The sequence below is a fragment of the Marmota flaviventris genome, chromosome 3 (genome assembly GCF_047511675.1).
Source record: "Marmota flaviventris isolate mMarFla1 chromosome 3, mMarFla1.hap1, whole genome shotgun sequence".
Taxonomy (NCBI): domain Eukaryota; kingdom Metazoa; phylum Chordata; class Mammalia; order Rodentia; family Sciuridae; genus Marmota; species Marmota flaviventris.
In genome coordinates, this window is record NC_092500.1 from 105,046,997 (window position 1) to 105,074,627 (window position 27,631).

At 50.0% G+C, this 27,631-nt stretch overlaps 2 protein-coding genes and 1 long non-coding RNA gene across 3 annotated transcripts in view; 1 reads left to right on the plus strand and 2 right to left on the minus strand.

Annotated features, from left to right (window-relative positions):
• Window positions 1-1,875: 1,875 nt before the first annotated feature.
• Window positions 1,876-5,923, minus strand: LOC139705229 (uncharacterized). Its single transcript, XR_011707118.1, has 3 exons — window positions 5,400-5,923; window positions 5,006-5,111; window positions 1,876-2,131 (listed from the first exon to the last, which is right to left on the minus strand). It is a non-coding gene; the product is annotated as an uncharacterized lncRNA (long non-coding RNA).
• A 98-nt stretch (window positions 5,924-6,021) lies between these two features.
• Brf2 (BRF2 general transcription factor IIIB subunit) lies at window positions 6,022-10,572 on the plus strand. Its single transcript, XM_027939263.3, has 4 exons — window positions 6,022-6,299; window positions 6,936-6,995; window positions 7,926-8,247; window positions 9,522-10,572. Exons 1-4 carry the CDS (start codon window positions 6,146-6,148, stop codon window positions 10,246-10,248), a joined length of 1,263 nt encoding a protein of 420 aa, XP_027795064.1. The 5' UTR covers window positions 6,022-6,145; the 3' UTR covers window positions 10,249-10,572.
• A 1,163-nt stretch (window positions 10,573-11,735) lies between these two features.
• Adgra2 (adhesion G protein-coupled receptor A2) overlaps window positions 11,736-27,631 on the minus strand; it is a 37,504-nt gene continuing 21,608 nt past the window's right edge. The window contains exons 3-19 of the mRNA XM_027939332.2: window positions 25,537-25,608; window positions 25,205-25,276; window positions 24,967-25,038; window positions 24,539-24,702; window positions 23,899-24,112; window positions 22,898-23,062; window positions 21,411-21,609; window positions 20,792-20,941; window positions 20,504-20,665; window positions 19,556-19,780; window positions 19,149-19,365; window positions 16,378-16,577; window positions 15,521-15,648; window positions 15,084-15,207; window positions 14,443-14,588; window positions 13,883-13,972; window positions 11,736-13,638 (exon numbers count right to left, since the gene is read on the minus strand). Of these exons, the coding sequence (XP_027795133.2) occupies window positions 12,366-13,638; window positions 13,883-13,972; window positions 14,443-14,588; window positions 15,084-15,207; window positions 15,521-15,648; window positions 16,378-16,577; window positions 19,149-19,365; window positions 19,556-19,780; window positions 20,504-20,665; window positions 20,792-20,941; window positions 21,411-21,609; window positions 22,898-23,062; window positions 23,899-24,112; window positions 24,539-24,702; window positions 24,967-25,038; window positions 25,205-25,276; window positions 25,537-25,608 (3,673 nt within the window). The 3' untranslated portion in view covers window positions 11,736-12,365. The remainder of the gene's footprint in view (window positions 13,639-13,882; window positions 13,973-14,442; window positions 14,589-15,083; window positions 15,208-15,520; window positions 15,649-16,377; window positions 16,578-19,148; window positions 19,366-19,555; window positions 19,781-20,503; window positions 20,666-20,791; window positions 20,942-21,410; window positions 21,610-22,897; window positions 23,063-23,898; window positions 24,113-24,538; window positions 24,703-24,966; window positions 25,039-25,204; window positions 25,277-25,536; window positions 25,609-27,631) is intronic.

Consider the following 27,631-nt stretch of genomic DNA (forward strand, 5'->3'; position numbering starts at 1 on the left):
AGAGACTATGGTATGACATTAAGCCAGTACACATCATATGAATATTCTGCCTCCAACTCTAAAGCTGCACCTTTTCCTTTTAGCTGGTGCCTTTAGCTGAGCCAGTGGACACAGAGCTTTTCTTGTTTTCTTGTGCTTACATACAGTTTTCCCAGAGAATGAAGTCTTCACCTGGGGACATGAGTTGAATTCACACTGGGTTCGTAAGTGCCCCATCTGGGAAGCAGTTTCTGGGTTCAGTCAACTTAGTTGATCCGCTTAAGAATAGAGGCTATTGGGGCAAGACAAGGAGTCTCCTCTGAGCTCATCTCTCCAAAGGCCAAATCTTTTTCCCAGTGAGGGAAATGTTTGTCTTGTAGATATTAAGGTCACATTACAGAGCAACAGAGGCAGGTGGAGCCCATGAAGCTCTGGGTTGGGTCTGGGGAACCTCCCTGGATTTGATGGACAAGCTTGGATACCCCAACTGGACATCAATGGAAACACCATGTCAACGCATCTGAAAAAAGTTTCTTTCCATCCCCCGCCCCTTTCTCTCTACTGGGGATGGAATCCAGAACCCTGCACATGCTAGGCAAGTACTTTACCACTGAGCTACATCTCCAGCCCCAAAATAGCTTCTCTTAATGAAGAAACTCAGCCCTATAGGTTTGGTTAAAAAAAAAAAAAAATCCCTGTACAACACTTCCTTAGCATGTGTGAAGCCTGGATTCAATTCTCTGAATTAAAAAAAAAAAAAAAAAAGGAAGAGGCTTCTAGGTGAAGAGTCTCCAAGGAAGAAAAGCTTACACAAATGACCTCAGCTTTTCTCTTGTAGAGTCTTTCTTTTGCTTTTGGAATTCTCTGTTTGGTTCCTGCTACTGCCACCAAGCCCAGCCCCATTTTCAAAATCCAGGGACACAAGTCTCTCTTTTGAGTCCCCTTAGCCCAGCTGCTAATAACAGAGCTTTTTAAAAAATACCAAGAAGTCAGGGAAATGAAAATTGGGTATATGAACAGCATAAGAAGGAAAACATTTACAAATTCAGAATTTTGAGCTGAAGGAAGTCAAGCCCCAGAAGTCCCTACCCACCTCCTCCAGGTGGTACAGGTTCTGCTTAGCTGATTAATGACTCCTTGTGGTCCATTCTGGAGCAGCAGAAAACACTGTTCCTCCCCCTCCACTATCCAATCCATAGGCTCAGTTTGCAGATTTTTCTAAGTAATATCATAACATGTTTGTTCTTGGAAAAGTAAACCGTCAAAACTTCCCCCTACCAAGAGGTAACCACTATTATTTTGACTACTTGTCCTAGAAATTTTCCTCTGATACAAATAGATACACTTTAAAAGGAAGATACAACACTTGTGGCTTGGATCTTAAATATCCCCCAAAAGCCCAGATGCTAATGGCTTGGTCACCAGCCCATGGGGCTTTTGGGATGTGGTAGATCTTCTAGGAGGTAAGACCTAATTGGAGGGAGTTAGGTCTTTAGGGGTGTGTCCTAGAGGGAATTTTGGGACCTTGGCCCCGTTCTGTCTCTGCTTCCTGGCAGCCTCGAGGGAGGCAGCTTTACTCTACCACATGCTGTAGCTATGATCTGCGACCTTGCCACAGGCCTATGATCAGTAGAGCCAACGGACTAGGGACTGAAACCATGAGCAGAACAATGCAGAAGGGAAAAACAATGTGAGCAAGGAGAAATACCAGAATTTTGGAAGTCCTGGCCAGGTTCTATACTGTGTATCTGTGGCTATCTCACCAGCAAGTGCTAGAGAATGAATGTCCACCAAAGAGCTGGGGTGGTAGAAAGAAAATCCAGTCAGAAAGGCTCCAAGGCCTGAGGCAGTTGCCAGGCTTAGTGTGACAATGAGACAGTGTATTCAAGGCTCAGAGTGAAACTGGGTTAGAGTCACAAAGTTTTAGTCAAATGCGCTGAGAGCGCCCAAGGTTGGGGCCGAGTTACAGACCTCAAGAGCAGCCTGACTCTCATTGTTTACTTGCTCTGGGTTAGAATAATTCTCCCACTGTGGAATTCAGTCCATCTGGTACTTCTGACAGTCCCACCCGGAACAGGTATTCACGGGAGTTGGGCCCCTTTTTTCTGAGCACCATCCTCAGGATAGGAAAGCCACTCTTTCTGACAGAAACCTGGAATCAAAGGGAAAGTGAGACTGGCAAACAGCTCACCAGAATACACATGGCTAACCAAGGGAGGGTGGGCAGAGGGCTTCCTTCAGGCCATATCTTGCTCTCCTTCCATGCTGTCTTCTTTAATGTACCCTCTAGAAAGGGCCTTGGCCTAAAAGTCAGCGTTGCACATCTGGAAGACATCTGGGGCTGCCTTTTCTTTCTTTTTTTAAGTTTTATTTCTCAGTTGTTGATAGAACTTTATTTTAATTTATATATATGTGGTGCTAAGAATTAAACTCAGTGCCTCACACATACTAGTGCTCTACCACTGAGCCACCACCCTAGCCCCTGGGGCTGCCTTTTCAAAGGCTTCCCCATCCCCCAGCAGCTCTAACCCAGCCCACTGTGAGCACTCAGCTGAGGGGCATCACTTACACCAACAATCCCTATCATGAAAGACAATAACACTAAGAAGAGTCAGTGGTAGGGCAAAGCACACTGAGGATGATGTGTCTGTCCTGCATTCTTGCCGCAAGGCAAATAAATACAAGAACGCAGGACAGACACATTTCCAAATCAATCACTTTCCTGAGAAAGTGGAGACTGCCCAGACTTAAATGGCTTAGCAGAGTGCGCCATCTTCTGACCTGGATTTTACCTTCCTCCTAGCCTGTGTCTGAGGACAAGGCTCCATTATGGTACCAATACACCCATCTCTTGTGACTAGAAAAGGGAATGACATTTCTACCTCCTTACAACTGCTATTTGGAGGATCTGAGAACTGCTCTCCCACCTACAATGTATATATAGTTGGGGAAAATGGAATGTTGAAGTTCTGTAAACCCCTTATTTTTGATACTGGGGATTGAACCCAGAGGGGCTTAACCACTAAGCCACATCCCCAGCCTTATTTATATTTTATTTAGAGACAGTGTCTCACTTAGGGCCTTAACTTAGAGTCTTAGAGCCTCTCTAAGTTGCTGAGGCTAGCTTTGAACTCATGATCCTTCTGCCTCAGTCTCCTGAGCTGCTGGGATTACAGGCGTGTACTACCACACCTGGCCAAAAACCTACTTTTTAATCTTTTTACTTTATTTTATTTTTTTGGTTCTGGGGATCAAACAACATGAAGCTATACCAGTGGGTTACACCCTCAGCCCGTTTTATTTTTTATTTTGAGACAGGGTCTTGCTAAATTACTGAGATTGGCCTCAAACTTATGATGTTCCTGCCTTAGCCTACCACACAAGTGTGTGCCACTGTGCCTGGCTTTTTATTTTTATTTATTTATTTTTAAAAATTTATTTTAATGTAGTTAGGTTGAAGATCTGCACAAAATTGGGAATAAGATAAACCTGATTCTATTCTGTTTAATAAAGTAAAGAATGACTTCCGATGATAATTATGTTGCCTTTAGGTACATGTTTCTTCTCCCCAGCAGGAATGTCAAGTGTATATTGTAAAACTAATGGAAGTCCCTGAGATGTACATGTGTTCTCCCATACAAGTGTGTCTTACTATTTACCTGCCAGACAAATAGAAATAAATCGTCACCCAATACCTCACTCTGGTGAGGAAGTCTTGAAGACAGGGGACTTGGAAGGCCAGAACCCAGATGTGGCTGTTGTGCTGAAGCCCAATTCTTGTATGGAGTTAGAGCAAGAAATTCAAATTTAAGTGAAGATTAATTAGGGATTATTATGTCCCTTGATTGGGGGAATGTCTTCTAGTATGATAAAGCTCTGTGATAGTGGATAGGTTTTCTCTAAAAAAGGAGTAGTGATTCTCTGCAGGCACAGTGGCCCACACCCATGAACCCAGGTAAGGAGGCTGAGGCAGGAGGACTGCAAGTCAGAGGCCAGCCTGAGCAACTTAGCAAAACCCTGTATCAAAATAGAAAATATAAAGGCCTGGAGATGTAGTTAAGTGGTGGAGTGCCCTTGGTTTTAATCCTCAGTAAGGCAAAACAATAAATTTTATTCTTGCCCTATGTGATTGTGCTCTTCTGAAGTCCCAGTCTCAGGAGGCTAAGGCAGGAGGAACACCTGAGGCCAGGAATTCAGGGCCAGCTTGGGCAACTCAGCAAGACCCCATCTCTTAAAAAAAAAAAAAAAAAAACAACTTTATTGCTGGGTGCCATGGTGCAGCACCCAGCAGCTTCAGAGGCTGAAGCAGGAGGATCACAAGTTCAGAGGCAGCCTGAGCAATTTAATGAGACCTAAGCAATTTACTGAGACCCAGTCTCAAAATGAAAATAAATAAATAAATAAATAAAAAGTTCTGGGGAATGTTGTTCAGTGGGAATAGCCCCTCTGAGTTTAATTCTTGGTACCAAAACCAAACCAACTTTATTTATTTATTTGAGATATACAGACTGAATCCAGGGCATTACACATGCTTAGGCAAGCACTCTTACCACTGAGCTACATTCTTAACCTGCCCCATCACTTTTAAAATTTTATTTTGACATAGGGTCTTGCCAAATTTCCCAGACTGGCCTTGAATTTGCAATTCTCCTGCCTCAGCCTCCTGAGTAGCTGGGAGTCACAGATGTTACCACCTTTCTGGCTTAAAATCTTTACTCTTCATGAACACAATTAGAACTTACCTATAAGAAAATATACTGTTGGGCAGGAGCTGTGGCTCAGCGGTAGAGTGCTTGCCTAGAATGTGCGAAGCCCTGGGTTCAATCCTCAGCACCACATAAAAATAAATAAATAAAATAAAGGTATTGTGTCCAATTAAAAAATAAATATTTTTTTAAAAAAGAAAATATACTCTCTTTTTGTTGATGTTTAATTTAGACTCAAACATATTCATCATGTCTTAATCTGTTTGTGCTGCTATAACAGAATACAGGAGACTTTGTAAATTATAACTAACAGAACTTACTTTCTCATAGTTCTGGTGCCCAAGAACTCCAAGATCAAGGTGCTGGCAGGTTTGAAGGCTGTGTCCTCCAGAGGAGATGAATCCTATGTCCTCACATGGCAGAAAACTGAAGGGCAAAGGGACCAACATCTCTCCATTAAGGCCTTTTATAACTGCATTAATCCATTTTCTTTTTTAAATATTTATTTTTTAGTCATATGGACAAATATCTTTACTTTTATACTTATGTGGTGCAGAGGATGGAACCCAGTGCCTCATGCATGCTAGGCGAACGTTCTACCTCTGAGCCACAACCCCAGCCCCCATTAATCCATTTTTTTAATACTACTTTTTAATGTGAAAAGTAAGAACAAAAGGAATATAAGATAAACCAGAAACTAATGAAAAGTATTACCTCTGGAGGTTAATCCATACAAAGGGCAGAGCCCTCATGATCTAAACAACCTCCCAAGACTCCACCTTATAACATGTTACATTGGGGATAAACACATGAATTTTAGGGGACACATTCAGATCATTGCACATTTCTATGTGTTGGTTTGAGTTGGGCCTTCTTGCACCTTCCAATTTGCCAAAAGCCTCACTACTGCCTATTATTTCACTCCAAAGTCCGTTAGACATTCTTTGCAATTTGCCTGGGGAAGCAGCTCTGAAAAAGAGAATAAAATTTCCTGCTCTCTCACTACATTACTCCTGTAGCAACATACTTTGCACTCCGGCCAAAATTAACATTCGAAGAGAAATTAAGAACCTGCGATTCCCAGTGCTTTAAAAACAGGGTGGTTCAGGAGGTCAACAATTTCTAGTCTGTTATACGTGTCCATGTACATAGAAAGTTTCCCCAAATTCAAACCCCACATGGCCCATCTCAAACCAAATACAGATAGCAGCGAATGTGAGACGCAGTTCAGACCAGGAACCTCCTCTCTTAACTCATGTTTCTACCGGAGCCTGAAGAGGCGAAGACCGGAAGTGGCGCGCCGCCGTGGGGAGGAGCCAACCATTTATGCCGCCGTCGCTCTGGCCGGAAAAGAAAAGTGCAGCCCTTATAAGGGTCCCCTCCTAGTCTGATAACACAGTTGCTGTTGCGGACGCTGAAGTGAGTATCCAAGGCTTCAGCGACGTTGCGCAGGTGGTGAGATGCCGGGCGGAGGCCGATGCCCCGACTGTGGTTCTACTGAACTCGTGGAAGACTCTCACTATTCGCAGAGCCAGCTGGTGTGCTCTGATTGCGGCTGCGTGGTCACCGAGGGGGTACTTACCACCACCTTCACCGATGAGGGCAACCTCCGAGGTACCTGTGTTTGCCCTTTCCTGGGCCCTGGAAACAGCCTGGGGCGGTGGAGGGATTTCTTCTTTTCTCCCTCACTTTCCTAGACACGTGCTCACTTAATTGTGGGAGAAAACGGCCTAAAGTGAATAAATGAGCTGAGGACATCAGGGACTGCCACTCATCTGTGTTTTCTTAGTACCTAGAATGATGTCTGGCATATATTGTAGGTATAGTCAATCTTAAATAAGTGAAATTAAGGAAGTTCTACCTAGGTGCCAAATCAAATGATTGTTGAAAGATTGTGGGTAAATTCTTGAGGAATACAGTACATGCCAGTATCCCAAGTAGTTTTAGCATTGGTGAACATCTCTTTTTTATTTTTCTTTGATTTGTAAGTCCCTGATCAGTGCAGCCCTCAAAGTATTCAGCGAGATGACTGAACCTTCCTCAGTCATTGTGCATTTGATATTGCTTGTGGACACAGAAGACCAAATGGACTTTTACCTTTGCATGCAGGGGCATCTTCTGTGAAACAGGGAGCAGCAGATGCACAATGATTTGAATTCTGTTCCCTGACCTTGTGTGTGTGTGTTTGGGGGGTGCAGAGTTCTGATGAATAGAGCTTAAGCCTGATGTTTGTTGTTCATTATTTTACAGAAGTAACATATTCTCGAAGCACAGGGGAAAGTGAACAAGTTAGTCGCAGCGAGCAAAGAGGTGAGAATCACTTTTATGACGTAATGGCTTTAAAGAAAATTATCCTGATGGCCCAGCCCATCTGTGTGGTTTTTCTGCTTTCCGCATTAAGGTAGAATATAAGAAAATAATAATTAGAAATAAAGGTTGGGAGCCAGTTGGTGGCACACACCTATAATGCCAAGCTACTCAGGAGACTGAGATTGCAAGTTTGAGGTCACCCTGGGCTACTTTGAGACCCTGTCTCAAAATAAAAAAGGGCTGGGGGTGTAGCTCAGTGTCAAGAGTGCTTTTTTATCCCCCAACCTTTTTTTTTTTTTTAAGTGGGGGACTTAAAAAGAAAGGTGGGGGTAGTTCTGAGAACAAGAGAGAGAGAAAAAAAGAATAATAAAGGTTGGGAGTGGTTGTGAGAGCAAGAGCAATTCAGTATAATAAATTTGGATATGTTTGTATAGAGTATATCTGAGGTAGCCTCAGGGAGTCTAGGTAATACTTTGGCTTTAGGGTTGAGAGTGTAGTTTTGTGGTAGAATGCATGCTTAGCATGCGTGAGGCCCTGGGATCAATTCTTAGCACCAAATAAAGAAAGAACTTTAAAAAAAAACTTTGGCTTGGCCATGAATCAAACAAGCCTCCAAAAAAGTGGTGACTTATTTGTGACTTCTTTTTGCAAATGTTTCTGTACCTTTAGAATGACCACACCGGAGCTGAATTGTAGCTCAGTGGTAGAGCTCTTATCTAGAATGTGTAAGGCCCTAGGTTTGATTGCCTGTACTCGAGGTGGGGTGGGGTGGAGATAGGAGAGTGTTCTGTCCATGCAGAAAGGTATATCATTTTTGCATTTGGTATCTGTGACAGGTTTAGCAGAACTGAATGAAACCCTAGCAGAACTTGCTAGGAGATACACACTAGTTCCTTTGACCTTTCTAACTCTTGCTGTGGGTTTTCCTAGGTCTCCGCCGGGTGAGAGACCTTTGTCGAGTTCTGCAGTTGCCACCAACGTTTGAGGATACAGCAATTGCTTACTACCAACAGGCATATCGGCACTCTGGCATCCGAGCTGCTAGGCTGCAGAAGAAGGAGGTGTTGGTTGGATGCTGTGTTTTAATCACCTGCCGGCAGCATAATTGGCCCCTAACCATGGGAACCATCTGTGCCCTATTATATGCAGATCTGGATGTGTTTTCTGGCACATACATGCAGATAGTGAAGCTCCTGGGGCTGGACGTCCCATCCTTGTGCCTGGCAGATTTGGTGAAGACTTATTGTAGCAGGTACCTGCCTAGGAAGAGACACTGAGATGGGTTATATCCTTATACCTAAATTCTTTTTAACTGAAGGGTTTTTGTTTGTTATCAGAGCCCAGTTAAAAGGATGTGGAAGAAAACTATCTTGTGCCCACTACTAATAAGATTAATACTGTTATATGTTTCTAGAATTTTGTAAGTTTCAAATTTCATTGCTTTCACAGCAACCTTAATGATGTAGGAAAAGTAGTTCTTTTTTTTTTTTAGAATTTTAATATTTATTTTTTAGTTTTCGGCGGACACAACATCTTTGTTTGTATGTGGTGCTGAGGATCGAACCCGGGCTGCACGCACACCAGGCAAGCGCGCCACCGCTTGAGCCACATCCCCAGCCCCAAGGAAAAGTAGTTCTTAACCTTGGCACAAGGCTGCTGTGTTGCACTACTCCTGTTACATGCTTTATGAATGGCAGTTCTGGGAATTGCATGGTGTGGGGCATGTGTGGCTGTGTGCAGTGCCCTGCCTCAATGGAAGGACTGGGGTTAGAAGCTAAGTCTTTTTTTTTTTTTTAAGTAGCTGAGTTCTTTTAGTTTGTTTTTGTTTTTCTTTGTATCAAGGATTGAACTCAGGGGCACTTGACCACTGAACCACATCCCCAGCGCTATTTTGTATTTTATTTAGAGACAAGGTCTCACTAAGTTGCTTAGGGCCTTGCTATTGCTGAGGCTGGCTTTGAACTCTAGATCCTCCTGCCTCAGCCTCCCAAGCCACTGAGATTACAGGTGTGCGCCATCACGCCCAGATTATTTTTTTCTAACAAGTATAGTAGATTCCCAGCAGCAGCAGCACCACCACCACAACAACAAAAAAGTAATGGTTAGGGGTGTAGCCCTGTGGTATAATGCTTGCCTAGCATATGAAAGACCCTAGGTTTGATCCCCAGCACCTAAATATATGTGTGTGTATAAAATAATGGTTGAAGCTTGATTACTTCCTAGCTAGATGACTAGGGGCTGAGTTTCAACTCTAAATGCATATAACTGGGTACATTTTTATGAAGATGAAATGAGAGAACATTGTAGAGCACTTAGAATAGTGACTGACAGGGAGGTGCTCAAATGATAGTACCTTGATGCTTTCTTCGACTACCTCTATGAATTTGCTATCAGTAAACTTGAGTGTTCCCAAGAGGTCAGAATAGCTTTCCCTCCTTGAGTGGCCTGCCCTTCCTCATCCTGACAGAGCAGACTACCCCACCAGCCATCATCATTGAGAACTGACCCTTATTTTGCTTATTTCAGCTTCAAACTCTTCCAAGTCTCCGCATCAGTGCCAGCCAAATACGTGGAAGACAAAGACAAGATGCTGTCTCGAACCTTGCAACTGGTAGAACTGGCAAATGAGACGTGGCTGGTGACTGGGCGGCATCCCTTGCCTGTCATCACTGCAGCTACTTTCCTGGCGTGGCAGTCTCTGCAGCCTTCAGATCGTCTGACATGTTCCCTTGCCCGATTTTGTAAATTGGCAAACGTGGACCTCCCATACCCTGCTGCATCCCGCTTGCAGGAGCTGCTGGCTGTGTTGCTGCGGATGGCTGACCAACTGGCATGGTTGCAGGTTCTGAAACTTGACAAGCGGTCTGTAGTGAAGTACATTGGTGACCTTCTCCAGCACCGCCACATGCTGATCCGCATGGCCTTTCGGAATGGAACAGCAGAAACGGAGGAGGAGAAGGAGCAGCAGGGGCAAGGGCAGGAGCAAAAACATGGAGAAGAGGAGGTGGGGGATAGTTCCTTAGATCTGTGCAAGGGGAAGAGGCCAGCTAGTCCTGCCCTTCTTCTCCCACCCTGCATGTTAAAGCCTCCAAAGCGGATCTGTCCTGTACTCCCTGTATCCACAGTTACTGGAGATGAGAACATCTCTGATAGTGAAATAGAGCAGTATTTGCGTACCCCTCAGGAAGTTAGGGACTTTGAGAGAGCCCAAGCTGCTAGCCGAGCTTCCACAAGTGTCCCTAATCCTCCTTGATGCACAGCCCACTGGAGGTACCTTACTTCCTGACAGCAGCTGGATAATAGGCCTGTCAAATTCAAGGAAATAGGCATATACAAGCCCTTGGATATTGTCTTGTGTAAAGGGATCAGAGTGGTACTACAGTTAGTTGGACTTGAAGTCCTGGAGTAGAAGCTGGGAGGAGTGACTGTAAGTGGGAAAGAGTCTCCCTTGGTGCAGATCAAGTTGCATATGTTCACATTCTGTGGGATGTAAACTGGCTTCCTGCCTGATGTGGAAATGCCAGCCTCTTTTGCCCTCATTTGCATTAAACACATTGACAGTTTTGCAGGCCTAGTATGGCTGTCTTAGTGGCACTTCTGTGGGGTGGCTGGTATTGTCAGTACTATCCAGCCTCAAGAGCAATAACTGGAGAATTCTTTGCCCCATATCCATTCTAGGTACTGGTGGGTTTGTGTATGGTGTCATGAAATCTTTTACCTCATTAACAAAAGGACTGTGTGTTGTCTATGGCTATAGCTCAAAGGGTCTTGCAAATTTTTAATATATTAAAACAAGAGGCATCTGCTAGAAAACATTCTATTGTATAAAACCCGAGCTTTTAAAAACATGTTTTCTTTGGCACTTTTCATTCCCTCCCTCCCCTTTCCCCAGAGTATTGCAAAAAGCTCTCCAGTGCTAAGGCATTGGCAGGGTATGTAAACAGCAGCCAGCGTATGTGGAAGAATAATACAAAGCTTTTTTTTTTTTTTTTTTTCCCCTAATATTGTTTGTGCAGCAAGCATAAATAACAGGACCCATCTCAAGAAGCATGGGTTTCTCCCTTCCCCTGTGTCTTCTTCCACTTGGTGGTCAGGCCAGGGTGATATGAAGACAAGGAGGGTACTTGGACCAGATCTGGGTTCCCTGTTGCTATTCACAAGCCCCAAGGTTCCTTTTACTTCATTTGGTCCTGTAGTAAAAGACTGGTGGTTGCCATTTAGGTTGGGGAGAATATGGGTGCTGAAATTTTAAAAGTAGTGAAGGCACTGGCCTTTGATGAGCTGCAGGAACCCTAGCCATCACCTCTAGGTTGGGCTTGGGCTTCTGAGTCCAGGAGCTGGTTTGACATTTGGGGGTTTCTCCCTACTGTGGAATTGAGAAAAAGATTATGGGGTGACTCTTCCATGTGGCTCATGGAGGCAAGGAGATGTTCTTCCTTGATGTTGGAAGGCCCAGACTGGGAAATAGTTCTTAATAGAACAATAAGTGCTTTTCCAGACACCACCTGCAATGTTAGGGTGGAGCTGCACTTCAGAGCATTTGTAGATTCCACCCATATCCATGTACCAGCTCCCTCCACTTTCTTAAGCCCATGGGGCATGTGGCAGTGTCAGCTTCTCAGGTGTATGGCCTAGGCTTTGTCCTGAGGCACTGTTGCTGAGCCCTGCTGTAGGGTTTGTGTACCACTCCATGGGGATGGTGTCTGTCCCTAATTGTGCACCCCCTCTCCCCTAGGACTAGCTGATTTGCAAAGCTGCCTTTTACACTGCCCCCTCTTTATTGCATAGTTAATCCCAAAAAGCAGCACCTGTTACCTGACACCTGGCTCATGTGCTAGGATGGCTCTCTCAGCCAAAACCTGGGGAGGAAAGAGGCCCAGGATCTAGGCAGTGATCCACCCACCTTGCCAGAAGAGGGCGATGAGGAATAATGTGGTTCCCAGGCTACCTCCCTTCATCTGTGTCTCTCTAGTAAGGCAGTGTGGATGGGACTGTGGGGAGAACTTAAAAGCCCACCTGGGCTGTGCGGTGCCCTTCACTCTATTTGCGCGTTACTCCATAGACTGATGAGGCTTTCTCCCTTTTCTGGGAAGCCACCAAGAACTTGACCATCAAAACTGGCCTGAGCTGGACGGACATGTATCATGCTTGTTTCTAGGATTGTCTGTCGCTACTGCAGTGGTGGCCCTCCAGGCATGTGGCAAACATCTGCCAATCTCCTCCCAGCCTCCACGGGACTAAAGCTGGTGGGCTCACATGCAGCCATCGGGATGGCCACCTCAAACCTATTGACGTATTGGTAGACGTCTTTCAGGGCCCCGGTATGAGCCCTTGTGACCGGCCTATACTAAAGCGTCCCCCGCCCCTGCCCTAGACGGTGGTTTCGCTCTTCCAGAGGCCTGTCTTCATGCAACCGCCCCCAGCCACCTCTGCGCCTGTCATGTTGACGTCGTCGTACTTGCCCCCCTTGGGGGCACCGTTCAGGTTGGCTGTGTTGAGCGGGTACGAGCGGCGCTTGCTTTCTTTCTCCAGCGCGCCGCCACCTTTGAGATTGTCGCGGCTGGCGCTGCGGCGCTGACCGGGCCGCCCGGTCTCGGGGAGTGGTGCGACGCTGGTGTCGCTGCCCTCGGACGGGGTGAGCATGGGCTCGCCCTCCAGCGGGAGACCGGCGCCTGGGCTGTTGCGGCTGCTGCCTGGGTAGCTGTCGGAAGGGCTGTTGTGCAGGCTGCCGCTCTCGCTGGATAGCAGCTCTGGCGCCCCGGGGGCCGCTCCTGCACGCAGGGCCTTGAGCCGGTTCTTGCCCCCAGCTTCCCCCGCGCGGTGCCCCTTGGCCCGACTCTTGTGCACTCGGCGCCCATGGTGCAAGTTGTTGGGGTGGCGGGGAACAAGGCTCCCCCGGGAGCCCGTGGGCTCTGGCTCCCCTTCCCCACGTGCTGCAACCCCTGCCTCGCACACCTGACTCTGGGCCAGCTGTAGGTTGGTGAGCTTGCAGGGGCCCAGTGGTGGCATGTGGCCGCTGCTGCCGCTGGGAGAGGATTTGAGGGAGGCGGGCCTCTCCCCCAGCACTGGGGAACCGTCCTCTAGGGGGGCGGGCAGGGCTCGGGGTGGGGTGTGGGAGGCCGAAGGCGAGGCAGGAGGACAGCAGGCACGCCAGGAGGCCCTAACGTCCCTGCGCCTGGCACAATGATGCGTGAAGACGAAGAGGCCCAGGGCAGAGGCCGCCACCCCATACAGACAACTGCACACTACCCCGGGCAGCCAGCGCTGGGACACTGCCAGAGCCCCGCAGGCCCACATAGCCAGGTACAGGAAATGTGTGGTCATCAGGGCCCCCAGCTGGACTCCCGGAGAATAGAGGCCGTCACCGTCCTCAAGGGGCCCGGGAGTCGCCACTCCAGCGCTCCCGGTAGCCAGAAGGGAGCCTGAGTCACTCAGAAGGGGGCCGCTGCTCCTGAGTCTGGTGGAACCCCTCATCTCCTCTCCAAGCTCCAAGGAGATCCTGCTGTTGCCTGCCTTTGTGCTCTGTGCCAGAGGACCCCGCAAATGCAGCCCTGCACACAGGAAGTAGATCCAGGTGATCAGCAGAATCAAAGCTACCGGGATGTAGAAGGCTCCGAGGCTAGGACGCCACACCAGCCAGCAGCTGAGGGGAGACACAGAGGCAGTGGATGAGGAGGAGGAGCAGCACATCTGACGTGGGACCCACAAGCCGAGGTGGTTGGGGAGATAGGATATGGGAAGCGCAGAGGCAGCTCTTGGCTTAATCAACATGCATGAGTTTAGGTGGGGTCCCTGGCAAGGTAGGCCTGACCAGTTATGCCTCCCTATGGTATAGAAGGCATCCAGCGACCATGGGTAGGTTTGGGGCAGAAGGAAGTGGTGCTCACTAGGGACCGTGGTCCCGGTAGTTGTGGATGTTGACTGCAGCGGTGATGCCACAGATGATCAGTGGAATGCCTCCAGCAATCAAGTAGAACCTGGAGGGGAATGGGGTTTGGAGATCAGCAAGTTGAGGGAAGGAAAAGGAGATCCAGGAACTCCAAACCCTTGACCTGATATCTTTGTCCCAGCCTCTTTCCCCTTGAATCTTGTCAGAATTGTTTTTACCAGAGATGCTGGCTTAATAGGTTCCTACAGGACTTGACCAAGAACAATCTTGCTCTCTCTGACCCTAAACAGTGTAGAAAAGTCCCAGCTGCCACTCAGGTTTTCATGATCCCTGTCCAATGTCTTTTGGAGTTACCTCCTTCCCTGACCTTGTCACATCTGAAAAGCTTGCAAGATGCACCCACTCCACAGCCCGTGTAACCTGTCTGCACCAAGTGCATTGCCTCTTTGGAGAGTGATCTCCAAGGATCTTGCATCTACTCTGCATCCACCCTGGGAGCTTTGCTACACCAGCCTGAGTCCCTCTCTGGTTGCAAAGCTGACAGTTGAAAGTATGTACCGGAGCATGGGGCGGGGAGCAGGCGGGGCAGGGTCCCCTTCTTGTGGAGGGGGTGCCCTCCAGGTGAGCTCCTTGTGCAGGACTCGGGCCTTCACCCCCATCCAGAGCAGTGTGGACAATGAAGAGTAGTGCAGAGTGATGCCCACCTGCAGGGTCAAGGCACTGAGGCTGGGGGACCTGGGCTGCTATGACCGGGCAACCTCAGAGCCTCCGCCCTGCCAGTATGCTCCCACCCCTCCCAGTGTTTCCAGCCCCCACTCCCACAGCTCTTTCTCTTTACCCAGATCATGACCTAGATACTCACTAAGCTTCTGTATCTGTTGCTATTCCCTCTGCTTCCACCCAGGGTTCTCTCCTGCCCTACATATTCTCAAGCCCCCTGCCATTGCTGTCTGGCTTGTCCCTAACCCACCTCCCTTGTGATCCCCACTCTCCACTTTGAAGCCCCATCTCTTATTTTCTCTGATCTGGTTCTTACCATGCCTTCTCATTCTCTATGCCACCTCCACCCACCCTCCAAGGCTGGCAAAGAGAGCGGAGCTGGAGCCTATTCCCATGAGCCTCTTTATTGCTGTACATCTCCCTACTCTAAGCCTAGGTTGCTATCACTCATCCTGGGGCCCCTAGCCCTTTCTACTTACCGCCTGGCAGACCATCTGGTAGTTGGTGAGTGTGATGCCCCCGGCAAAGACAGCAGAGGTCATGGCCATGTGGAAACACAGGTTCAGCAGCATGTGCCAACCCTTCCGGGACACATGAATAGAGCTGCCCCAAAAAGAGTCTTTCATTAATGGGCTGTCCAACACAAGGTAGACCTATGGAGTCTCAAGGACACTGGAAGAGCTAACGGGGAGGGGGGGAAGGCAGATATCTATGTATGTGCATGTATGTGTGAATGTGACCAAGGCCACAGGACAGAAAGTCCTTAACTCCCCAAATAATTCTCCAACCTTTAGATACAATGCTAGACAAGAACCTGGCTAAGTCATGTGGACCACCTGAGAAAGAAACACCTGCCAGTCCTTGGTGACACCTGCTCCCATCCCCCCTCACCCTCCTTTCCTGCATCAGCTCCCACCTGTGGTTGAGGATGTAGGTGATGATGGTGGAGAAGAGGCAGAGCAGCAGCAGGGCTGTGCACGGGTACACAACAGGATGCAACCCAGCCCCAGAGCCCCCTGCCTTCCTGGGGAAAGCACTCAGCTCCTGGGAAAGAGGAAGTAAGTAAGAGTAACAAGCCAACCTGTTCAGTCCCCACCCAGGCCATTTTCCTTCTTCCTGAGCCCTGCTAGCATGGAACCTGAGAGTTGGTTGGTGCTGAGTCCACCCAGGTAGGCCCAGATGGAAACATCAGGACATCCACTCTCAGGAAGTCAGCTTTAGGGAATACTGACAGTCTACTGCCTGCCTTCCCCCTCCCAGTGTCCTGCTTTTCTGGGAACTTTTCAAGAGGAAGAAGGTTCTGTCTGTGACATAGCAGCATGCCGGCTCCATATCTTAGGAAGTCGAATCAGATAAGGAAATGGAGAAGGTTCTGTCTGACACAGGAGCAAGCCAGCTTAGCATCTGAGAAAGTATGGTATGAAATGTGATGAGGGAGGGGATGGTCAGAAAGAGGAGAAAAGTTCCCAGATTGTTTTTTTCCACTTTAAGAATCTAGGTCTCAGAAAATACAGGATGTGAGAGTCAGACTGGGTAGTTTTAGATCCATCTCTCTAGAAAAGGGCAAAGAGGTGACCCTCCCTGGCCCTGAAAGACAGGGATATGGGAGAGGCCAGAGACCCATTTTCCATGAGTCCTGACAGTTATGGGGCTCAACAAGGCTGCTATCCTTTCTGTATTTCACCGTGGTCCCAGGCAATCAGAGGACCCCATCACTACCTCCTGTACTTGCTTGCCCTTGCCTTCCCACCTTCAGGCCCCATTGATACCCACCATGAGGACGGCCACGTTGCCCAGGTGCTGGCAGTGTAGGGAGCTGACATTGGGCTGACTGGAGCGGAGCCGACAGCCCTCAGAGCTCCATCCCCCAGGCCCCTCCTGGCTCCACCAAGCTGCCATGGGGTCAGCCCCCTCAGCCCAGTGCCGCAGTGAAACAGCCACAGGTTCAGTCAGGTTTCCCACGCCACAGCCACCTACAGGGGAAAGGGAAGTCTACATGGATACACACAAGGCTGCCACGGAGGCTGGATCAGTGGGGAGGAAGCTGCAGCTGCAGTAGCTGCCAGAGATGCATCAGACCTCTGCTGGGTGGGGCACTGCTGGCCTTCAGGGCAGAGCTGGATGCCAAGTATGGACCTCAGTCTAACTTGGGAGACTGGATAGGGGTGAGTGAGGAGAAGAAATAAACATATAAGTGCTTAGAGAAGGTCTACTCTAGGTGCCCAAGGAGAGGTGTTGTTGTCCTCCAAGAAGAGCCAACTTGGACTGGGGTGCTCAGGGGCAGGGAGAGAGAAGTTAATGTGGAGGGAATAAAGATCAGATGATGCCAGGCACGGTGGCACATGCCTGTAACTCCAGAGGCTTGGGAGACTGACAGGCAAGATCATGAGTTTAAAGCCAGCCTCAACAACTTAGCAAGGCCCTAAGCAACTCAGCGAGATCCTGTCTAAATAAAATATGAAAAAGGGGGCCTGGGGTTGTGGTTCAGTGGTAGAGCACTTGCCTAGCATATGTGAGACACTGGGTTCAATCCTCAGCACCACATAAAAATAAATAAATAAAAGTATTGTGTTCATCTACAACTAAAAAAAAAAAATCCTTAAAAAATACAAAAAAGAAAAAAGGTTGGGGGATGTGGTTAAGTGCCCTTGAGTTCAATCCCCAGTACCCCCCCCCCAAAAAAAAATCATGTAAAAGGAGGAGTCTGTTGTCTCCTGAGAGGGAGGGAAAGTTGGTACCATGTAAGGAAGGTGGGTTGGAGTGGACAAGGAGGAGGGTAGGAAGGAGGCAGGAGGGACATTAATGGAACAGATGCTTGTAAAAGCAGAAGAGGGTGGTTAGCTAAAGGGTGTGTGTGTGTGTGAAGGTATTCCCAACAAGAGAGAGGGGCCCTGAACAGAGGGTCAAGAAGGAATCTGCCTGAGACACAAAACCATAGACTCCTAAACCACCCACCTCTCTGCACACAGTTCAGTGAGCCCATGAGGCTGCTGACGACGACTCTGACCTTCCCAAAGGTGGTTCTTATCCTTTGAATCTTGTTGGAAACCTCACTTTTCAGAAAAGCCTTCCCTAGCCTCTAACTAAGTTCAGCTGTTCCTCATAACTAATGCTCCAGACACCTCACATGGCCGTTCACTTCCAATGACTTCTTCAATACCTGTCTTCTTTGCTGAAGTGTGTGTTTCTCCTAGACAAAGACACAACTGTCTGTACTCAGGTGTGTCCCAATCCCAGCACAGTCTGGCACATGTCAGGTCCTCAGTGAGCATTCCTGGCCAGAATGGAAACAGCCTATTCTAAGAATGGGAAGGGAACCCCAGAGAGGTGACAGCAACACCTTCCGGCTGTGAGAAGGTCCTGCAGCCAAGTCACGTAGGCCCCTGAATGGCACGTGGAGGAAGGCAGTTCTGATGATGGGAAACCACCAAGAATTTCAAGGGGCTATCTGATGTGCACAGGATGTTTTAAGAAGATGAATCTGGTGGCAGTGTGTGGGCGGGACTGAAGTTGGAGAGAGACTGGAAAACAAGCCCAGAGCCTGGAGGTTGGGAGGATCAGTGGAATGAATCACAGATAGAAAAAAGGCATGGCGGGCCTTGGTGATGCATGCCTGTGATCCCAGTGACTTGGGAGGCTGAGGCCATAGGATTCCGAGTTCAAGACCAGCCTTGGCAACTTAGTAAGACCCTGTCTCAAAATAAAAAGGGCTGGGGCTGTAGCTCAGTGTTAGAATGCCCTGGACTTAATCCCCAGTACTACGGGGGGGTGGGGGGGGGTGGGGGGGAGAATAGGAAAAAAAAAAAAGGCAAGTGGGGTGGGGGGCAGCTGGCCTGCAGGAAGCTGCCTTGGTGGAACCAGCTAGTTGAGGATGGGCCAGCCCCTAAGCAAGACAGAGTTTGGCACAGTGTGTCCCACCCATCAGAGCTCTGCTCACGTTACTCCTCCTGCCCTGCTCTCCATCTTCCCTTACTAAAATCCTGATCATTCCTCAAGGCCCATTGTACCAGTCCCACCTCTGACTATAATGCCAGAGCCATCTTGTCTTTTTAGGACAGTTCTCACCAATGATGTCTCTTCAGAAGCCTCCAGGAATCTCTGTTGTTACCCTGGCATGTTACACAGCCTCCTGTTGCTCAGTGAGATGGTGGCCTCTACGAGGACAGGGGCCCCAGCCTAGATGTTTTATTCCCTGTTGTGCCAAGCTTCATACTGAGCTGCAGAAGGTGCTCATGCTTCCTGCCTGGGGCTGTGTGTTGCAGTGCAAGAGCTCGTGTGTTTTGGTGTGTTGGAGGGAATAGGTTGAGGGGTTATGTTTACAGCCCTCATGAAATGTGACAAACCTGGGATATAAATTCCAGTGTTCCCTGAGCCTTTTCTCCACCAACCCTTCTTTTATGGGACATCTCTGCCCTCTTCTTGGGAAATGGTGAGGAACCCACCATCCTCTGCTAACTCAACTCGGGCAGTAAGGGACTATAGGTAGAGGGGAGGGCAGAATGAGGGGCACCAGGCAGACATATGCTGGGAGTTCAGTCCCTTACTGGTTCCTGCAAAGATGACCGGGGTGGCCACACCACGCCTCTTGCCAGGCCCAGCAGCTCCTGGGCGGGAGGTGTTGCCATGGCTGCGGAAGAGGCGGCCGTTTCGGAAGACGAGGAGTTGCAGGGTGCAGTCTGGGGGTACTGGAGGAGCCAGGGCAGCCGGAAGGGATGAGAACAGGCTAGGGGGCAGCTGGATGGAGGCCAGGGCCACGCTGTTCTGGGGAGGACATAGGAGCTCCTTAGAGATATTCAGCATCCTCTGAGCTCTGAGGTCTTCCTACATCCTCCGGCCTCTACTCTCTTCCCCCCTTTCACCTCCCACTTTCCCAGCCCCTGCATCTGCTCACACCACCCACCTCCACCATCTGTGTACCTCCAGTCCCCACACCTTGGCACTTTGTGCCCACCTTGATGTGGAAGGATGACAGAGAAATGTTGGGCCTCCCGGTGGTGCAGCGGAAGCGGAGCTGCTGATCAGCTGGGGGCTCAGGTTCGGGCAGGGCGTTCTGGCCAGGGCCTCCCAGCCGTCCACCTGACAGTCCTCCTTCCCTCCTCTGGAAGGCTGTGCAGGTCAGGCCCACATAGCTGTGTGGCTTGATGAGGTAGGCCTCCAATGCCACGTTCCTTGAGTTCTAGGGACAGGGAACTTGTCACTCCCTCCCATACACAGTGCTGGTGACTGCACATTCCCTCTGCAAATCTGCTCAGGCTGTGCCCACTACCCTTTATTCCTCACTGTCTTTTCAAAGCATGCCCAGTCTTACATGTACCATGGAATGTCCCACCCCAACCTGACCACAAGCCTCCTCCCTCCTCCTAAAGCACTGGTACTCCCGTGGTCACCTGGCAACATTTGCTACTTCTGTTGCCCTAACTCAGCTCTAGAGCAGAGTCCATGTCTAACTTCCTTTGTCTCTCCTGAAATGCCTAGTGTATATGCAGAAGAAACTCTACCATGGTTGTTAATTCCACCCAAATGGAAATGTCACCCTCTTCTCAGTGACTTCTGTCACTGCATCATAAGTGCTGTGTGCCCTGCTACCAAGCCTTCTTCCTGCTCCTTCTGCTCCTTCCTCCTTCCTCCTGTTTATGTCCACCAGACTAGCCCTCCAGCTCAGATCCCCACCAGGAAGTCTTGTGCAATTTCTACACCACCACTGGCCCTTTGCACTGCCCCTGACAACTCAGAGCTTAGCCAATTTGGCTGTTCTTCTTAGCTGAAGCCTGGAAGGCACATCTCAGAGAAGGAAGCGCTTCTCTTCTATGAATCATGAGTGTTAGCCTCAGTTGACTCTGATGACCCTCTCAGTGCTCAGCCCCAAGGGAATCCCTTCCTTCCACGCTGACCCATTTACCACAGAGATGTGCTGGGCATGGGGGCTGAGGGCAGCGCCCCCGATGCGCTCCAGGGCACCCACGATGCCACTGCAGGCCTTGTCCTCGCGCTGGGCCAGCCACAGCAGGTGTTCGTCCACCAGCATCAGGTTACTGGCCATGTCCACCATCACCTCCACCAGCTGCAGAGGGGAGGGTGGTCACTGAGTGCAGGAGTAGGTTTTGGGACCAGTGGCTGGGGTGTGATAGAGACCTGAGTCAATAATAGGGTGATGTCCAGGGGCCTCAGTGGACTAGTTGAATCTCACCTCTTTGATCTGGTCGACATAACCCAAAAATTTCTGGATCATCTGAGCCACATAGACTACATCCATCATGTCCGAGAAGCTGGCAGCCTCAGCCGTGTACACTCGCAGCTGGTGGGCCAGGGTCAGCGCATTGGAGGCATTGATGGGCATCTGGGGTGTTAAGGAAAGAAAGAGGATCATCCTGTCTTGTTCTTTCTGCCCTAGAATTGTCCCTAGAGGCCCCTTTCTTTGATGCTGGTACTCAGGACAGTGCCTTGGGAGAGGGTCCTAGAGCACCTGCAAGGTTTGTAAGATAGGAACCACATATAAGGCCATGATCATCACCTCCAGAGGCCTCCCCATGCCAGTGCCAAACATCAATGTGTTAGCGGATAAAAAGGGGGGAAGGGGTGGAGGGTGGTCTTGTTAGAAACTCAAAGACAGCACAAGGGACAAGGGGGCTGACCCACAACCCTCTCTGTGCACACCCCTCACTGAGCACACCCTGGACACAGGAGATACAGCAGAGCAGCCTTGGAGCTGGACTTCCCTCCCCTGCAGGTCATGAGGCTTCAAACCATCCCATCCCTAGAACCAGAGCTGAAGGGCTTCTCCCTGCCCCCTCCTCTCCCAGCCTCACCAGCACAAAGGTGTAGAGCACCCGGGTGATGTCATTGGTGTACAGACAATGAGAGTAGTCCCCTGGTTCCCAGCGGCCAGCTCGGTCACATCGGCGGGAGGCTCGGGTGCCTGGAACACCCCCACTCAGGGGCACCGAGGTAAAGGGATACTGTAGGCAGGACTGGTAGGCTGTGATGCCAGCAAGAGTTCGAGGCCACCTGGGGAGAGAGGTTAGAAGATACTGAAGACTCAGGCTCTTTGGGACTCCCCCCACCACTGCCCTTAGAACTGTGATGCCAGACCTCTGGGGCCTTTGGGAAGGACCTAGGAGAGGATGTTCAGTGGTCTTCAAGGTGTTCCCAAGTTCTACTTTCTAGAACTTTCACAAGGGATGAGGAATGCAACTCTGAGTTCAAGTTCAAGTTCCGCCTGTTATTAGCTATGGCCTTAGGCAAGCCACTTACCCTTTCTGAGCCTTAGTACTCTCAGCTATACAAGGGGAGAATAATACCTGCCCTGCTTTATAGAGAGGGCTGTTGGGATATTAAGATGTGATACAGTTTGTGGGAAACCTTTGCAAACTATTAATACGAGGAACAATTTTTTTTTATGATGCTAGAGATCAAATCCAGGGCCTTGCACATGTTAGGTAAGTGCCCTACCACTGAGCTATATCCCCAGCCTCTAAGGGAGCAATTTTAAAAGCCATTGTGGGGGCTGGGTTTGTGACTCAGTGGTAGAACACTTGCCTAGTGCATGTGAGACATTGGGTTCAAATCTCAGCATCACATAAAGATAAATAAACAAAATAGGGGGGGAAAGCCATTGTGTGGTTAGGCATGGTGGCACATACCTGTAATCCAAGCAACTTGGGATGCCACATATCACAAGTTTGAGGTTGGCCTCACAATTTATCGAGAACACTTCTCAATATATAAATAAATAAATTAATTAAAAGAACTGGGAATGTGGTTGGTGATAAAGTGCCCCAGGGAAAGAAGGAAACGAGGGAGAGGGGAGGGAGGAAAGCTCATTGTGTCTTTTTGTTTTCTGGGTTTTTTTGGCGGGGGTGTATCAGGGATTGAACTTAGGGGTACTTGACCACATCCCCAACCCTATTTTGTATTTTATTTAGAGACAGGGTCTCACTGAGTTACGTAGTGCCTCACTTTTGCTGAAGCTGTCTTTGAACTCATGATCCTTCTGCCTCAGTCTCTTGAGCCCCTGGGATTATAGGCATGAGCTATTGCACCTGGCTCCCGTTGTATTTTGTGCAAGACATTGCAACTGGTGATTGAATCTATAAAGATAATGTTTCTCAAGATCCAACAGCAGGACTTCAGCCTGAATGACAAGAAGGGAGTCTTTGGGACTCTCCAAAGAGAACAGTGGGGAGCCCTTGGCCACTCTCAGGTGTGAAAGCAGGGATGGGGACTGGGGCAGCATGTGGTGGAAATGTGGCTGGATCTCTCCTGGCAGTCCTCTGCAGAGTGGAGCAGCACGAACCTGAAGTCCCCACGGTTGTTGGCAACACGCTCAGCAGGGCAGTAGGAGGCAGAGGACTCCAGCACCACAATCTCCACCTTCTTGCTGGTGTTGCCCTGGACCGTGGACACAGAGCATTCCCACTCGCCTGAGGCCCACACGCCGATGTGAGACAGGGTCAGCTCGCTGCAGGTGGGCAGAAGGCAGGAGCTGGCTCAGTGAGGCACTCTCAGGCCCAGCCCGCCACCTTCCCCCCATGACCCTGGCCAGTTCACCAGCTTTAGGTTCTTTATTCCTTAATAAAGTGAGAGATAGCAGTGCATGCTCTTCTGATTTCGATTGGCCTTACGGTACTGTTTTTCTGAGTTTCAGTTCCCCTATCTTTACTATGGAGATAATCATAACTCTTACAGATCTAACACAAAGATTACACCTGATAATACAAATGAGAGCCACCACAGACATTGTTAATCACTAAAGAAGTGTCAAATGGCTGGGGGTGTGGCTCACTAGTAGAGCTATGCATAGCACACACAAGGCCCTGGGTTCTAATACCAGCAACCCCCCCCCTCCAAAAAAAAGGGTCAAATGTCACTTTTTTTTTCTATTAGGCATTAAATTTCTTTTTTTTTTGGGGGGGGGGGCAGGGAGTACCAGGGATTGAACTTAGGGGCACTCGACCACTGAGCCACAGCCACAGCCCTATTTTGTATTTTATTTAGAGTCAGTGTCTCACTGAGTTGCTTAGCACCTCGTTTTTGCTGAGGCTGGTTTTGAACTCACGATCCTCCTGCCTCAGCCTCCCAAGCTGCTGGGATGACAGGCATGCACCACCACGCCTGGCTAGGCATTAAATTTCTAGCTTCTATGCAGACTATTTATGTCTGACCCTTAGCTCTCCATAAACACATGCACACACATGGGAATGTGACTGGGCATAGGTCCTTTGGGGGACAGATGGTGGGTACTATGCCTATTGTCACCCTGTGCCGAGGGCTGAGAAGGGGCAGCAAGGCCTGTACCTGGTGATGAAGGTGCAGTCATGAATGAGGCTTTCAGCCAGGAGGATGCCTGCCTGCTCATCACCCTCCACAGGGGCCCGGTTGTGGTACCAGCGAATGTGGGTGTCGTTGCCCAAGTAGCTGGCAGAACACTGGAAGGGCAGCCGGTCACCCTGGAACACCACTTGGCGCAGGGATGGGATGAGGTGGTGTGTGTGCAGCTCCAGGGCCCCCTCTGTGGAGGAGATACCAGGTAGCTAGGCTGGAATGCACACATGTGAATCTGCATGTGCATGTGAGAATCCACTAGGGCAGTGCTGGGCTAGGAAGAAAAGGGGTCAAGAGAAAGTCTAGAGCAAGTGAGAAGAGAGGCAGGTTTTGGGCAAAGAAAAGGGCTCCCATTAGGCATGTTATCCAAGAGGTTGGGACCAGACAAAAACAGGAATAAGCAAACAGCCCTAAAGGACATTTAGAAAAGCAAATGGAGGGTAGCTCCCTGGGGGGCTGAGGGAGAGAGAAAGACCCAGACATCATCACACAGACATACAAAGAGCCAAGAAAGCCTCAAGCCATCAGGGCCATATGTGAGGGACAGGGCTTGTGTCTGGGATGTGAGGACAGACAGGGTCCCTGTAGGTATGCAGACTGAGGGCTTGCTCACCGCAGAGGAGCTGAGCCTCTTGGAGGCTGCCCAGGGTCTGGGCATGCAAGGCGCTGGGATAGGCACAGAGTGTGTGGTCGGACAGCTGCAGGGAGTGATTGCGGGCCCAGGGCAGCAGCCAGCGGAGGTGGCAGTCACAGGTCAGGAACTCTGTGCCAAAGTCTCTGCAGAGTGGATAGAGGAGTCACGGAGTTGAGTAGAAGGAATGTGGACTCATGGCGTGGGGACGGGACCAAGGCCGGAGAGGGCAAACTTGGGTATGTGTGTGCCATCACCATTACCAAAGGCATGCTGATTCTGGTAGGGTTCCAGGCACTGCTGTCTGCCTACTCATCAGGCTGTCCACAGTGGTCACGATGTTTATGTGACTCCCTCCTGAGCAGAGGAAGGGAGCAGGGGTCTGGTCCTGGGCTAGGAAAGGTACTCACACAATCTTAAGGGCTGGCAGCTCATCAAAGACCCCAGGTTGCAGACTGGAGAATATGTTTCCAGATATGTTTCTGCAGGGGGCAGGGAACAGTGAGACGGGATCTTAGGGTCTCCCTGGGCCAGAGGAGGGGAGGGATGAGAGAAGAGAATGTAGGGACCTGTAAGGGTCTAGCATTGCCTTCTTCCTCCCCAACCTTCCATCCAGCTCCCATCTCACACCCTTCACCCCTTACTCACAGTCGGAGAAGCTTGGGAAGGCCTTGGAAGGTCTCAGAGGTGAGACAGCCAATCCGGTTGTTGGAAAGATCTCTAGGGAGACACATACTAAGAAGTCAGTTATGTGGCAGCACATGGGATGGCTTGTGCATGTGAGCAGCTGGGGGGACTAGCGTGGGGAGTGGGATGGGGCCCAGTGCCACAGCTGGCTTGAAATACCAGCTGAATGGGGGCTTGGAGTGTAGAGAAGGGGGAGTTTGGGGTGGGTAGGAGGGGTGGTTGCTCATTGGATCTGGGGAAAGGGGAGCGGTGGGAGGTGTGTGTGGGGGGTGGGGGGAAAACATGCCACTTACAAACGCTTCAGCTCCCCCAGGCCCAGGAAGGCTCCAGGCTGCACAGTGCTGATGACATTGTTCCTTAGGTCCCTGTGGGAGACAGTGGGAAAGCCCTCACACCTCAACCCCTCTGGGACACCACCTTATACTGGCTTTCTTTTGGGACTTGATTTCCTTCTAAATCTCTTCTCCTCATCACTGATTGGGAAGTTGGATTAATGATCCAGACAGGTCTCCTCAACCTTCTTGGTTGCCATCATGAAGTACTGGTCAGAAAAACATTGCCAGCTACTCAGGAGACTGAGGCAGGAGGACTGCAAGTTTGAGGCCAGCCTCAGCAATGTAGTGAGATCTTGACTCTAAATAAGGAATGAAAAGGGCCAGGAGTGTTGCTCAGCGGTAGAGCATTTGCCTAGCAAGCAGGTGGCCCTGGGTTCAACCCCCATTATAGGCAGTGGGGTTGGGGGACAAAGTTAGAACCAATGCAGGAGCCAAGAGACAGGGTGGGAAGGGACTCAGAAGGGCCACAGAGGAGGAACTGGGTAGAAGCAAAGGGTAAAGAGAACACTGCCTTGGGAGTCAGGAGGCCTCAGCTTCTTACACGCTCCATTTCTGAGCTGCCCTGAGGACCTCGCTGCTTTGGGAAGTCTTTGAACATAGGTGTTAAGAGTCTTTTGAAAATTGCTACACAAATGTACAATCTTCTTGAGCCTGGCCATCACGAGGTATTTTATAATTATTGTATCCTTGCAGATAGATTGCTCCAAGGGACAGGGGAGGGTAGCTGGTGGATAAGCAAATGTTTTCTGCCCTGGTGGGCCTCTGGGCTCTTGGGGGGACCAGTGAGGACTAAGTTGAATGCTGACTCACAGGCTTTCTTCCTGACCCAGTTCTCCACGCTGGGCATGGCCAGGAAGAGAGATGCCTAAAGGGCCAGTGGTCATCACCAACCAACACAAGGGCCAACCAGGTCTTTCCTGCCCAACTCAAACCAGGTTGAGGCCCACAGAGCACTTTCAGAGCCTTCCTGATCACTCACTGCCCATGTTCCAACATCCTCTCTGCCCTCACCCCAGTGCCCAGAAGATTAGGAGGCAGAGAGTGAGTGGGTGACTCCTGGAGCAACCACAATGTCATAAGGGCACAGAAACACACAGATTACAAGAGAGAGCTCAGGTCAACCTGCCATCCAAGGCCCTGCAGCCCTCCAGCCCAGACACAGGCGGAGGGTGGAGGTGGTCTTGGTTCTGCCTGCCAAAGCCTCAGAACCTGTCTGGATTATGGACAGGAGGGAGTTAACTGAGCCAGTTCCCTGCTGGGCAAGAGGAAATGGGTGTCCAGGGAAGGGAGGTGCTGTCCCATTAGGGGGCTTGTTTGTGCACAGTTCCAGTGGTGGGGGGAGAGGAACATGGCCAGGGCACCTCATATCACAGTTCCCTCTCACATGAAGGACTCAGCCTCCTCCATAATCCTGAGTCCCCTTAAGAAAAAAGAGAAAGCCACAGGAAGGGACCAGCTTCCTAGAGGAAGCTGGAGCTCCGGGAAGGTGCCCACAGTGCTGGGCACCCATGAGGAATGTGCAAGGGACAGGCCCTATCAGACACTGCATGCGGAGCAGGGGCGGAGTGGAAGTGACACAGGCAGTGTAAGCACCCCGCTGGCCTGGCGCAGTGTTACCCTTACTGCCTGTCCACCCCCCACTGTTTTACTGCCCAGGCCCCCACCCTCACAACCCACCCCTCCGGTGTTGTTCCAACACGTGCCCCTTGGCCCCTGTTGGGGTCTGGCGATTCTCAGGGCTCTGCCTCCCACCCCCATGCGGGACGGCCGAGGGAAACACATTCCTCATTGTGTCACTTCCCTTCATGGGCTGCCAAGGGGCTGAGGCCGCAGCCCCCCCTCCCGCCCCTTCCCTCTCTGCTCACTTGTGTTTATTCTCATTTCCTCCCCAGGCCCCCCTGTGAATCCCCACCCGCCTGCCCCACTGATGCTCTGCAGATGGGAGCAAGGGGGCCCCTCAGGCCCCAGCCCCTCTTCCTGCCCTCGATTTCCTGCAGCCTGAGCGAGCCATGTGGGGCCTCTCTGAGAGGGGAGCTTCCACCAAGTGTTGGCA